This window comes from Teleopsis dalmanni, chromosome 2 (genome assembly GCF_002237135.1).
Source record: "Teleopsis dalmanni isolate 2A chromosome 2, ASM223713v2, whole genome shotgun sequence".
Classification (NCBI taxonomy): Eukaryota; Metazoa; Arthropoda; class Insecta; order Diptera; family Diopsidae; genus Teleopsis; species Teleopsis dalmanni.
The window spans coordinates 122,598,032-122,613,589 of NC_051847.1; the positions used below are offsets into that span (position 1 = coordinate 122,598,032).

Here is a 15,558-nt window from a genome sequence, read left to right on the forward strand (position 1 = left end):
AGGTGCACCCAGCTAATGCCAATATAGTTTAGTTTACGAGTTATAGGGTTTTAGAGTTAGTAATGTTTACGTGAATATTATCAACAATATCACTGGTAACAATAAATGTTTGTGTAATATTTGTAAAAACTACATATAATAATTCGTGTTAAATGACATGTCTAGTTTTCTTAGTGTAATCAAAGTAAACTTTAAGCTTCGCTAAATCGAGAAGTAGGCTACACTAGCACATAACATATTGGACAAAGATACTGAAAATAGTTGATATATTATTATCCGTTATCAGATTGATGTGCTTGGAAATCGGAATCATGCCATATTTTACATTAAATTCATTTTCTGAAACGTAATCAAACCTTTTCAAATAACTTATGGCAATGGTCACTAACAACAGGTAAGGGGAACATGGAAAGCTTTATAATGATACATCCTTGTAATTAGAACATTTTTTAGTAAAAGTTATTTTCTCTCAACAAAAATAAAATATTTTTAACCTATAGAAAATAGAAAATAGTGTGTGAATAATTGGAGCATCATACTATTATCAAAATAGGTCTTCTTGCTTAACAGAATAGAACGCCAAAATGGCCTTTACTGAGAAGGTCTGAGTCTTAAAAGGAATCGGAAACTTAGATTAAAACCAAACGGTCACAATAAAATAGACCTATATCAGTCTGAATCTTCTACTTAAATCTATCAAAAAAGAAAAAAGAAATAATTTTTCAAAAAATCGATTGAATCATTTATTTAATAATTTTTCAATATAAACAATTTAAACTATATAATTAATTTTAACATAAATTAGATATGTATGTATACAAAAATGAGTACTTTTAACATTGCATGTATCTTAGCGATAACCGTAATTTCTTGGCAACTAATTTCTAAATTATATTCTCGCTTAACTGTTACAGAAGCAATTTACTATAAAAAAAAACCATGTGTACAATAATTTAATTAATTTTACACATCATTTTAGGTAAATAAGTAAATGTAAAAATAAAATAAAATAAAATAAAATAAAATAATTTATATATACAGACTAATAAATTAAATAGGTTATAGTATACGTGAAATATGTACACATAACTGCAGCTTACAATTATAAGTAAAACTTATCTAATGTTTACCAACACCGAAGTAATTAAATCACAAAAATAATTGGCAGCTTGCTAATTTAAAAAAATTCTTTACATTTATATGAAAATAGTAATAAAATAAAAATACTTTTAATATCATTTATAATGAAAATTCCTCTTCTCTTCCATGTACTCGTACCACTAGGAGTGTAATAAAAAATTTAATTCAACTATATTACATGATCGTACAAAACTCATTAAGCTACATTAACGTTACATTACATTAGATTAGATTAGATTATAATTACAGAAAATTACAGAGTTACACGACATTACAAAATAATGTTTATAATTATTTTACAATTTATTACAATGTATGCAATTTATATATTCAATTAAAATTTGAATCTAGTCCATTACATCCATCACATTAACAAAGTAATGGCAAGTATTTAATGAGTAATAAAAAAGTCCATTATAATCGAGTATTTCGGTTTATGTGGGATTGCATCAACCCAAAACGCTCTTCCATTTTGTAGGACGTGAAAAATTAGATTTTTGCTTTTATGCTTTTAAGTTTGTTTTAAAATACTATATGTTTTACTATTATTTGATATTGTTTTCTTAAACAACAGTTTAATTGGATTTTAATAGCTAATTATTTTTAGTTTTAAAATTTGAATTTAACGGAATTTAAATTTTAATTTAACAAATACATATAGCATACTATGTACTAATACGAAATTCCTTAAACAATACTTAAACTTTATTTTGACATTTTATTAAGTTTATTTTGACTTTTAATATACAACGCACTACCGTAGGGAACTAAAGTAAAGAGCTTACTTAGTCTAATTACTTATAATTAAGTACTTCTATACATAATTGATTGGTTTTAATAAATATGTTAATTTTGTGAGCTTTTATAGGCAGTTTTTTAAAATTGCGTCTTCTTGGCCTCCTGGTTCTATCACTATAATTACTATTTTCATTAAATGTACCTATCTCACTTAATTACTTTGTTGATTATCTATTATGATTTAAATAATTGTTATATTTTTATGAATTAGTTTTAATCGTAGCTTCATTTTATTTAAATTTGGCACATTTTTATATTAAGGTAAAGATTAGTATTCGAAGTAAGGTAGTTTAAGTTTTTAGGAATAGTCAAAACAGTGAGAACACATTAGTATATTTATATGCTACATTTTGTGGAGAATATTTTTACTATAATCAATTATTCTATAAGTTATTACACACTTTTTTCAAAACTTATTTTATATTACAAAAAAAATATTCCAGTAAGAGCACTTCTGTTAGAGTTACAAAAATACTGGGGCATATGAACAGTAAGTAACAGGTAATACGACCATATGAACCATTTTCTATCCATACATAGAGAGAAAGGGATTTCATTTCATAAGCTCAGCTGTCATCGCTATTATTAAAAGTAAGGAATGAAATAACAAAAGTAGCCAAAGAGAGGAGAGAGGGAGAGAGAGCTAGAGAGAGATAGAGAGAGAGAAAGAGAGATAGAGAGAGAAAGAGAGAGAAAAAGAGAGAGGAGGAAGACGATTAGTTTTAAACAAAGAAAGAGAGATAGAAAGGAAAAGGAAGGGAAAGAATGACAGAACGAAAGAGAAAAAGCGAGAAAGAAGGAAATTGCAATGAAAGAAGAGAATTAGAGAGGGACAGAGTAGAAGATGAAGGGAGCATAAGAAAAAGAGAGAGAGAGAGAGAGCAATAGAGACAGTGATATAGGCACGGTTGCCACTTGAAAATTTTTTTCTGTACCAAAATTGGTTTAAAAAGGTACCATTTCTGTAAAAAAGGTCCAAAATTTTTTTGGACCTTTTTGTTTTCTCGTTCTGTGTTTTTTATAGTGTTATAAATGAACAAAATATAAAATAGTGCAAATTTGCATTTATAAAAAAAATTAATTGGAAATATCCACAATAAAGTTGGGTCGTCAAAAATGTACCATCTTTTGAACATGAGTACCAAACGAAAAAAAAAGTACCAATTTTGGTACTAAAGTACCATAAGTGGCAACCGTGGATATAGGTACAGATTGAGAGATAATGAAATAGTGAGAACGAAAACGAAAAATAGAGAGAGGTGTTTAATGTTTTAAGGAGCCAAAAATTATAAAAATTGAAAAGTAAAATGATTGAATTTAACAAAAAATGACAGCCTTTAAATTGAGAGAAAAAATAAGAATTCTTAAAAAATGGTTACAGGGTATTCATGGTATATGACAGATAAAATAAAATAAGGAAACTATGTCTTATTTGTATAATGTCTTAATAAAACATTAATGGGAACAAACAAAATATAAAAAAAAAACCAACAGTTTTAAAAACTATGGATAAGGGAATAGATAAGGAAATAGATCATAGTTGATATAATCTGATAACTTATATCTAAAAACGAAGTGAAGGTACAGTAAGGAATAGAAACACAATTAAAACTGTATTAAGATGTGAAGTAAATGTAGAGTAAAATATGAAAATAAAGCAAAGATATAAATAAAAACTAGAAAGCAATAGCATGTAAGCATCGACTATGACAAAAGTGGGGCAAAAAGGTGTAACAAGAGAGCAGGTCAAAAGCAGTTTCGTTTCTTTTGAAGAGATAGTTCCTTTAAATATCGTGATAATATGGATTTAGTTTTACGCAATAGAGATAAGTCTACAGACATAACATACAATAGTAAAGATATTTTATATTGAGTGGATTGAGTGGATATGTGTCCTGCAGAGAAAATTGATTGAATAATATTATTTAAGTATGGATTTGTTTAATTCTTTTGAAATAGTTTCGAAGAATTGAAAAAACATGATAACACAAAAATATTTGCGTTTGTAAAATTCAGTGGGATTCGTAAAGGATTTGAATATGGAATGATGAATGGATAAATAAAAAATAATTTGAGTATTTTGGTGTTTAGTACTAAAGTAGTAGCGGTTCTAAATTATGTGTACATTTAACTGAAACGAAATTCGCTTCACATATAAATTACTTCAGTTCTCACTGTCGTAGGAATTAAATTTTTATAAATTCGAAAAATTTATAAAATTCAATAAGTAGTTGTTGTTTGTGCGAAAGTATTTTGCGTATAAAAAATTAGGAACAAGAATATCATTAACACGACTAAAACTAAAAGTAAATAGAATAAACAACTAGCTTATAAATAATATATATGTACATACACAGAAACTCGCTTAAAAGTAATTATCTGTTAGCAAGCAAACCATTAGCAGGTGGCAGCACTGCACTCGTCGTTGTTGTTGTGGGTCCATTAAGTTGCAAATTAGTACCCAAAATATTCCCAACTGTAGCTGAATTGGCGACAATGTTTGCATTCGATACCGCACTGCTAACGCTAATACCGCGGTGCTGTGCAGTGTTTACAGCCGAGGCAGTTGCTGTATTCCGGTGATGTTTAGCAACCCCACCGCCCTTGACAATGCCACCATTATTCTTTTGTGCCATATGCGTCTGGTAGTGCTTGGCTAAATGCGCTTTCTGCCGAAAACTTTTGCCGCACAGCGAGCAGGCGAATGGCTTTTCACCCGTATGGGTGCGTATGTGCACATTCACCGAGTATTTATCCTTAAAACCTTTGGAACAGATGGAACAATAGTGGAGTGAGCGCTCCTTACGTTGACCATTGCAGTGTGTGGGACTATTGCTGCTATTGCTGCTACTGCTACCGCTGCTGGTACTGCCCACACTGTTGCCGGTGCTGTTACCGTTGTTATTGTTCGCAATATTACTGCCACCGTTGTTATTGTGATTCATGACATTAGGATTGTTGTTATTGTTACTATGTGTGGCTGATGTGGTGCGTTTATATTTCTTCACAGTTTTTGTTGACGTTGTTGTTGTGCCGCTGACAGATGCCAGTCGATTTCCCGTTGACGTAGAAACTTCCGGCTTTAGTGGTTGAGGTGGTTGTGTCGGCGGTACAGTCTGCATATGCATTGAATTTGATAACTGCGATGGTATCGTTGTTGTTACGACACCACCTGTTGGTGTTGTTGCTGGAGAATGCAATTGTTGGAGTTGTGCACTTTGTGTGTTTGTTGGCGAGAGTTGCATCATGACATCATTACTGCTGTAGTCAGTAGTTGGTGTTGATGAACAAAACTGCTGCACTTCATTAGCGATGCGTTTGATTTTCTCAAAGTCATCGGTGAAGCTTTCTAACGATAGGAACATCTCATCTACTATAATGCTAGAAACACTGTTACTGGCATTTGTGCTGGCATTGGTTAGTGAACCATTGGCTACTGGCGAATGTTGAATTAAATGTGAACTTTGAGTATCATCGAACATTTGTGCGGCATTTAAAGCGGAATCGCCAAAGGAAAGTGCATCCTGTGGATGATAAATAGGAAGAAAAGTTTTTTTTTTAAAAAATGAAAGTGACAAAATATTTAATAAAATAAAATTAAATAAATACATATTATTATTATTATTAATAAGAATTAATAGAAGGATGAATAATAAAGAATAGTAATTATATGTCATATGGATTAAAGAGTTCAGACTCACTGTGTCAGTTGGAAACAATATGCGTCGCATTTCATCATCCTTAATAGTGGGCGATGTGGGCAGTAACGTTAAACCATTTTGCATTTGCAAACCCTTCGAATATCCTTTACCTTGTAGAGCGCTACGTAGAAGTGATTCTGCGGAGTTCTTTAAAAATAAAAAACAGTAAAAAAAAAATAATTTAAAAAAGCATTCATTAATCAAAAATTAAAAAAAAAAATAATCAATTAAAGAAATATATTCTTACATATTGATTTGTAGGAAAATTTTGAGAAATATTTTCGGCAAAACTTACCTGCTCCGCATTGTGATTTGTCATATGCCAATCATTATTGTTATTCTGGAACTGTGCCAACTGCTGATTATTGCCAAGGCGGCTAATACTGCCAGTTCCTGATATGGCTGTTATTAAGGAGGGCAAACTTTGACCACTAACTGTGCCCGCCGACAGATCATGATGCGTGCCTACTTGTGATAAACTTATGCCATTAGCATCGCTATTGGCATCTTTTGTGCCATCAGTGCTAAAACCACTATCATCATATGGATATTCCGACTTAATATAACCAGGAAAATTGCCCAATAGGCTGTCCAGATCTAATGAGTTTGCCAATTGCGTGTCAGGTTCACGTTTAAGCCATGGCTCATTGCCGTTTAATACTGTTAATGTGTAAATTTGTCCGTCACCATTATCAATGCTGCTGACAGTGCCTGTACTGCTGGGTTGGCTAATGCTACCGCTTGTGGTTGGAGAGGATGTGCTAGTGGCATTGTGAGTAGTGTTACTGCAGTTTCCAACATTGCTCAATTGTTGGGTGGGTGATTGTGCATGCGTATGTGCAGTAGGTGACTGGTGTTGAGTGTTAGCTTGTTGTTGCCAACAATAGCGATCAAGGTCTTCGAATATGGTAGACTCAAGGCGACTGTGATCCTTATCGGTATGCCAGAACTGAAAATGAAGAATGAAATTTTTGATGTATTTGTAAAGAACGTTATTGATAATACTAGAAATACACAATAATGTACACAAGTATGATTTGGAGATGTTAAATAAAAATTTGCTTTAGAAGTGATATAAAGAAAAGAGCTGACTATCCTATTATTACTAAAAAGTATGATTATTATAATTAATTGTTGTATTTAAATTGAAATTTTTAGAACTTTTTGAATTCTTTAAAGTAATTTTTACATTGATTCTTATGTCTTTTGCCATAAATCTGCTTTTGGGTTTTCTGCCCTGGCTTTTTGTTTATTTGTATTATTGTAGTCACTGTAGGGTGTTTGTATCAGTTTTTCTTAAATATGAAGTAAACAATGGTTTGGAGAATTAATCCTTCAATAGCGATGACAAAACTTGAGTATTTGCATTCGTCCTTATATACAGTTCCTTGGTTTAAAGCATAGTCAAATTGTAATGAGCTTTACTGCATTTCCCAGGTAGTTGGGCAGTTGATCTAAATTAGATTAACTATCTGTGTTGTTTCATAAACTTTTATTCATTTCTGTATTATTTTTATTGTCTTTATTAGAATTTCATATAATTAAATAGTGATAGACATTCTTAGTTCAGTAATATCCTCCTACCCTAGGTTAAACCCCAACATTTACAATAAAATTGACTGAAGTTCTTTTTTGTTTCTAAGCAGAGCCAACATTTTATTTCTTTAGTTAGATTTAATATTTTTAAATTATAATTCAGACTATATTAACCCTTTAGGTGACCAGTTAATATCTTTTGTTTTACTGAACATGAACATCATACCATAGTTGTAAGGATGAATTTTGACAGTAATTACTCATAAAGTCGTATCAATAGCTTTATCTTTTGATTAGAAACAATTTATCTTTCAAAAAGTTATGTAGTTGTGAATCAAGTTATACAGCTTTACAAGGTGAGATGAAAAAACTGCAACCAACTTCAGACTGCTGTCATTCCTAAACCGCTCGTCCCACAGCTGTCAGATTTATTCTAGTGACAGCTCATTATATTGTTTACAAGCGCACAAAAGCATTTTGGTGGGAATTTTTCAGAAAAAAAGTTATTTGTGATGGAATTCAAACGTGATAGTGTGATTGCTTTGCATTTGGCTGGAAAACCACAAGTGGCTATCGTTAGAGCCCTCCAGCATTTAAAAGTGAATAAATCTTTTGTGTCTCGTACCATCGCTCGTTACCATGGTACTGGTAGCGTAGCCCGACGTCAAGGAAGTGGACGAAAAAAAACAGCAACATCGGCAGAAATGGTTCGAAAAGTGAAGAAGCGAATTGAACGAAATTCGCGTCGCAGTGGACGAAAAATGGCTCGTGAGCTGAACATATCGCAATATGCCATTCGGCAAATATTGAAAAATGAGCTTGGACTAAAGCCATTGAAGTTCCAAAAAGTGCAAGTTCTTACTGATGCGCAAAAAAAAGTTAGACTCGAAAAAGCTAAAGAGTTGCTTCGCTTGGCCGAAAGTGGTGAACTGCCGAATTTGGTTTTCCTCCGAGAGAAACCATTCGTTATCCAGCAGTTTGTAAACAAACAAAATGATCGTGTTTACTTGCCAGAGAGGTCAGCTGAAAATTTGCAACTTCTGTTGGCCACCACAACTCAAAAGCCGGCCATGGTGATGGTGTGGGCCGCCATAACAGCCGATGGTCGCTCGCCGCTCGTATTCATCGACCGTGGGGTCAAAATCAATGCGCAAATCTATCGCGAAAATATTTTGGAGGGAGTTCTGAAGCCCTGGGCACGCAAACATTTCGGCCGCAGACCTTGAACATTCCAACAGGACTCAGCACTATCGCACTCAGCACGCGCCACCCAAGAATGGTTAAGAAATGAGGTTCCTCGCTTCATTTCCACCGCACAATGGCCACCAAAATCTCCGGATGCCAATCCGTTGGACTATTGTGCCTGGGGTATTTTGGAAAGCAAGGTTGGCACTAAAAAATACCAAAGTGTCGATCATCTCAAGCAAGCGCTTCGCCGAGAATGGGACAAAATACCACAGAGCCACTTTCGGGCAGCGTGTGATGGTTTCATTGGCCGTTTGAAGGCCATAGTTCGTGCCAAAGGTGGCCAATTCGAACAAATCTAAACCGATTCTCAAATTTGATGTTATTTCCGACATTTTTTGCTTTCATTCAATAAAATTTAAAAAAAAAGAAAAAATTATGGCGTTTTACTTTGTTGCAGTTTTTTCATCTCACCTTGTATAGATGCGATATACAGAATTTGATGACTAATCTGGTCTCTAATAGATAATTATCTAGAAGTTCATTTCTATATCTGAGTTAGAAAGAAAGAATTTATTTGATTGGAATAGCAGTTCACTAATTTTTACTTTTCCTATTGCAAAAGGCGTAGTCAACCTAAACAGTATTTTCTTATATATGCAATATATACTGAATTGTATATTTCTTATAATCGATCTGAATTATTTTAATTTTAAATATATATTTATATTAGTTTTATGTTGGATTTCCGGCATATTTCTCTCATCAGACCTGTAATTATTTGTTTCCGATAAGTCAATAATCAACGTAACATACATGGGAATCAAGCAATAATATCAAATAGCTACTGGTTACACTAGTGGCGAATGTCATTTTACAAGATATTTAGTATATAACATTCAATTTAAAGTTTCTTTTTTGAAAGTTCTATTTGTTGAGACCCAATTAAATATTATTTAATACTTTTATAACAATAATATCTTCATATCACAGACACTATTAAGTAAAAGTGCTTTAAACATTAGCGTTTACCTATTTAATATAGGAGACTAGAGCAGAGATAGATCAAAAAAAGAAAATGATTACGAATTGTTACAGTACTATGATCCATGATATTTTATTACTATTGTGTTAATGTACGCGATCTGTGGTAATTGTTGCCTTACTACTTTAAGCCTGTATTCAATACAAAGCAGTGAATTTCAAGGATCCTTGTGATAACTTAACTTACATATACTGAAAAGATGCTTAATTGTAAGTTATAGTTATAGAAATATCATAACTAAGTCCTTCTCCAATTTTTGTTTCTATAATTTTCTTATTAAATGTGCAAGTAGAGCTTGGTATGTTGTCTTATATGTTGATTTCAAATTAATGTACCACAAATGTACGTGTCATGTTTGTTGTCAACTTACAACCACCGCATATGCCACTAAATCTCCCATTTTGTTAAGGAGAAATAGATACAAAAAAAGTATTTCCACAAAATCGATCGATGTTTGGAGCAAACGCGTGCCAGTAAGTTAACATGCAGAACAAAATGCATTTTCATGCAGCAAACAATGACACTGACAGCAGCTTACGTTGGCTGCTTCAGTGCCTGCACATCAATAATGCCAACAACAAAAGAAAAGAGAAAACCCAACACAAGAGTTAAATGAACCAACTTTTGTTTCCTGAGTAGCCATGACAAAACTGGAGCAAGTGCACAAAGCACACCCATACCCGTACTTAAACCCATAGAAGCCGCACGAAAATCCCACTGACAATGAAGGCACAACATTGACGGACAAAGCACGTGCTGCATGCAACAAATGCTGCATACAATGCGGCACTTAACAACGCCGTTAGCCACACATTGTTAGCCAGCATCGTTTGTGGCGTAGTTGTGGCTTATGGGCTGCTGTAAACGTACTGTACCTTTGAGTAGGCGCACGCTTCGGATGCAATGGATTTATGCCTTGGTTTATAGAATATATAACACTCGTATTTTGGTATTGAGTAAAATCATTTGTCTGGAAATTTTGTGTAAATATGTGTTTTTATGGATGTCTGGTCCATACAAAGAGTATAAGGAATGCATGCAGTATATTAGAGATTATATATTAGAGATTTTCTAATAAATACTTATAATATTTGATTAAGTTTATTTTGCAATTAAAATATATTTTCTTGCGTTAAAATGTTTGTTTGTGTGTACACTTAAAATATGTGTTTAAGCCTTAAAAACTGCTTTCCCATAATTTATTTCGTTTTTCTGTAATTTTCGTTAATAATAATTTAAATACTTTTACTGTGCAATGTCACAGCATAAATAAAACTCATTCGCTGCTTTGCTTCATTGCAATAAATTACCAGTGTCTTACACTGAGAGAAATTTTAACAAAAATGCTTGGCAGTATTTCCACTTCGACTTGCGCGAGGGCATCTTTCACTGCTCATCTGCTGCTGCGCATAAAAGTGTGAGTCTGGCTGGCGCAAAGAAAGGAAATAATAATTTATAATTTTATGCTTAATTTGCTGTGGTAAATAAATTAAGTATATAAAACAAAAAACATTAAAACATTAAAAAATTAGCAATGTTTTTGGCTTGTTTTTAAACGTTGTGACCGCTTTAGAGCTTAAGTCGGCGCAGAGCTAGCAAATATGCCATGGAATAGCAGCATGGAACAGCATGGAGCAGCATCTGCAGCATCTACAGCATCTTCAGCAGTTTCGGTGGTACAATGCGTGCTTATATGTCTGCCACTGAAGATGCGGTAATTGCTAAGCGCATAATTCAACCGCATAAAAACTTCAATTCAAATCAATAAAATCCACAATGTATAAATCTTTTTACACATAAACATAATTGATGAGTTACGATAAAAATGAAATGTCGGCTTAATGAAAATTAATCGTGGTAGCTGATAGCAGTAAACTGGGAATCGAGTTGAGCCGGCTGAGAATAACAAATCTCTTTTTCCATATAAGCCAGATGAGCAAATTAAATTTGTTTATTTAAGGCTATTGTTTAATTGTAATAGGATTTTGCATACGTTATGTTTAATTTGATTTCATTGTATAATGATTTTTTTTATTCACGTTGCAACGTCATCTTTTCATCTGCACTACTCGTATATTATTGATGGGCCAACAGTTTGCAATAGCAGACTTTAAGACGCTACAGTCAATGGCAAAGCAGCATTAATCGTTTTTATCATTCCAGTCGATATTTTATGTAATGGTTTTATAATCAAATTTCTTGGATCTAATTGTAATTTCCTAACATTTGTATTTGGGATGCTGATGTTAATGTTAGCAAATCTAAAATAGAGCAATAAAAAATTAATTATATAGTAAGGAAATTGTTTATAAAAACTCTTTCCGCAGCAATTTTTCTTTATTTTCATTTTATATTTGTAGTGCAGTTTACGAGCACTGAAAATAAGAAATATTTATATGAAACTATGAAAATATTTGTACAAATATTTCTGAAAAATTTTTTTCCATTGTTTTTCAGTGTACTTAGTTAGCATCTGTTCATTTTTGCTTTTCTGTGCTGTTTTATGACTTATGTTCCTACATAATTGGTGCTGTTAGCTAACTATTTGAATTAACTAGCACCAATTCGTTTCTTGTTTACTATACTATTTTACGGTTTATGTTGTCTCTTTATTAGTGATTTGCTGAATTTTTGTTTTTCATTTTATTTTACGATTTATGTTGTTATTTTATTGGTGCTGTTAGTTGACTCTTTGACTTCGCTAACTCCAATAATGTGTTGATTACTCATTACATGCGTGAAGAGTAAAGATATATATATATATTGTAATTAATATCAGTTTTATTTAAAAGAGCAGTTAGAAATTACAGCGACATTTTTAATGCATAATTTAAATTTAAAGTTTGTGTCATTTAAATTTTAAATTTGAGTTATTAAATGACCGTTCTGCTAACATTATTAACCATAATGTTCATTATAGTGATTGCCGTTAAATTAGATCTATCTGTTGCACTGTAGATAAATGATATATATGTTATGAATTAAATTCAATTTTCCGCTAAATATTTGGAGTGCATTCTGTATTGTTTTTATTGACTGATGTTTTATTGAAGTAAAATTTTAACGCCCGATAATTAGACAAAAATTTGCAAGAATCTTAAATCATTTATTGTTCTTTTAGTTATTATTAAAAAAAATTAAAATATTTCTATACAACCAGCACATCTTCAGAAATGCTTCACATTTGTTGTTTGTAGTATTGAACTTGCAGGACTTGCACTATATGCAGACTAGCATATAGTGCAATCATTTCTATTATGTTGATTCCATTACTTTCAGAACTTTAATGATTCTAATATTTAAAGTGCAAATGCTGGTATCTTAATAGACTGGGATTTTAAATATTTAAAATAATATTTAAATTAATTAAATTTTTATGTTTTTTATGGAAAATAAGGGATTCGTAAGATTATATTAGAACATTATATTGTAAGAGTCCTAAAGTGCAGACTTTCATTTACTTCAAAAACTAAGTCTCTTTAAAGGTAGAATCTCATTGCCGTTTATTGTTTTAAGTTTTCGAGATCTAGTTGTTAGCAATTTAACAAAATTTTACCAGGTATTTATTTGCACATACTCTTCGAAACAGATACGTCCCACGTAGAATAAATACCACAGAGAACAGATGTCTAAGATTTACATGTAAGAACGTATAATATCTCAGAGCTGTCTCAGCGGTAACAGAAAGAGTTGAGCTCAGTTTTTTGAAAAGAATCTTTGTTCAACATAAAGCATTATATACAGTTTTAGATATATTTACAAATACAATATGACTTTTCGCATATTTTGATACTCTTAGGAATAAAAGCTGGGAACAAAGCACCATGACTGCGGTATTAAGAAATAATTTTTAGGTTTTTGAAAATAATCTTTACATATAATAAATATGAATGAAAAAGAACCGGAGAAGAAAATGCAAAGAGCTGGAAATACAGACGAGTAGAGGAAGAATAATAAATAGAGACTGAACATGTTGTTATATCACTCTTCCTATTTAAATCCTTGTGTTAGAGATAAATGTTTTAAATGTGTACCAAGTTTGCATGACTTAAAAATTTATTAAAAAAATATTAAGGCTAAAATTTAAATAAAAGATTTAAATAAAATATGGCATAATATTATTAAAATTTTATAGATTAGTTTGCCACTTACCTCATAGCTCTGCAGCGTAGGATCACTGCAACCATTATTTGAGTTATTGAGATTACTATTACTATTTCCTCCATTTCCTCTAACATCCGTGCTACTTCCACCTCCACCGCCGCCATCATGACTTATATTGGCCGCTGTTGGTATACGTTCATGACTATGGTTATGTGGATGCAGGCTTACTCCAACACCAATGCCAATATCCATATCAGGTGCTGTCACAAAATCGAAAAAATCCGTTTTCGATAAATCCTCCGGTCGAAAGGATTCAGTAATATCCATGCCAGTAGATGACATTTCATCGGTGCCAATCATTTAGTGGGCGGGTTTTTTGTGAAAATATTAATTTTTTTATCCCCCTTTCGTGATAAGTGATAAGCAGTTTTTTGTCATGTGCTAATTTTGAACCTGAAATAAAATAAAAAACATTATATCACATTATATATTATCACATTACATAGACAAATTAACCATTAATTGATATATATAACTAAATTTATTGAATGTAACTTAATGGTAAAGAAACTATAACAAAGTTCATCCAAGGCTTGTGTGCAATTATAAATAAAAACTGATAGGTAGTGATATCTTACTGCGACATCCGTTAATATCCAGATATGCCACTCATAAGAAAAAAAATAATAAACATAAATAGACAATAACGATTAAAGAAGATACTTTCTGTTGACGTAGAATAAATTATGCAAAATATAAAATATATGTGGTACGAATTCTGATTAATACTTGCAACTGCATTGATCTTCATAAGCTGTGGGAAATAAAAAATAACATCCATATATATAAAATATACTTGTCATTGTAATTTTATACTTATAATTACATATATATTTATATAAATATATAGAAGACTATATTCTAATAATTACTTAGCATAATATCTATACATATAAACTTATAGAGACACTGCAACTTATCAACAAGGAATGTGTTATATCCAATGTATTTAAGAGCATTTTTATAGGTATGTTATTTGTAGACCCCCCTCTAGTTCCAATTAAATAAACCAATTTATTTGCTTAGCTAATGGATTCAAAAGCAGCTAATTTATCTTATTTGACTTTTATACTTTATAGCGGTTTTAATAGATGCCCAATTGATTAATTCGCTTTATTGTTAATTGTTGATTCCTTGGTTTAATGATAATGGCTTGAAGCCAAACAAATAGACTTCTTCTAAGTTGATTTTGGACGATCGTAATTTATACAGATACTGATGTGTTTCCTTTTGAGATGCTGTAAATTAAATAGCAATAAACACAACAGTAAACAATTCGAAACTAATAAATATTTTGAATTGTAATTAAGGGAGGAAAATGCCAATAAAAGTAAAAAAATTAATTAGTAATTAAATTGTAACTCTTTGGCAAATACATTTTGGACTCCATGTACACATTGTTGGCAAGTTTACAAGTTTAATGAAGTAACACAGCTGCTGTGGAATGAGTGGCGTGAGGAGCGTGAGGAGCGACAACAACAAGTGCAATGCAATGATGCAGTGGAGCAGTGCATAGAATGCAGAAATCTATAAAAAACTAAAACAGTAAAAGTGTCACAAGACACGACGTTGCTGGAATTATCAATTAACTTTTATGCCGCACTCAGCTTTGCTGTGCTAGCAAATGTTTAGCGGTGGCAGGGGAGCAAGCAAGATGCAAAAGTTCCTTTATAGGATTTTCTTAAATAAAATAACTATTAAAAATAGAAAATATATGGTAAAAAAGACTTCCATGCCATAAATTTTGTTTGTGGTACATTTATGCACTTTGGTGCAGTGCAACAAGAAGTGCAACCAATCACGGTTACAAGCTGTAAAAAGCACTTGAGTCGAGCAAACAGCAATCGGTGCTTGTCTAAGCTGTAAATTTGGCTTGCCTGCCTGCGCTTACCTGAGCTTGGCTTCACTTCACTTAACTTGGTTTGGATTGGTTTGGTTTGCTTTGGCTATGGCTTTAGTTTGGTTTCGTTTAGTTTGGTTTGGTTTGGT

At 32.0% G+C, this 15,558-nt stretch overlaps 1 protein-coding gene across 1 annotated transcript; it reads right to left on the bottom strand.

Moving 5' to 3' along the window:
* Positions 1–3,682: 3,682 nt before the first annotated feature.
* LOC119681701 (transcription factor Sp1-like) lies at positions 3,683–13,927 on the bottom strand (the record flags this gene model as incomplete). The annotated part of the gene is given in 4 exon segments (XM_038094960.1): positions 3,683–5,462; positions 5,640–5,786; positions 5,935–6,588; positions 13,558–13,927. Coding segments are annotated over 4 exon segments (2,262 nt in total). The 5' UTR covers positions 13,870–13,927.
* Between the last annotated feature and the right edge of the window lie 1,631 nt (positions 13,928–15,558).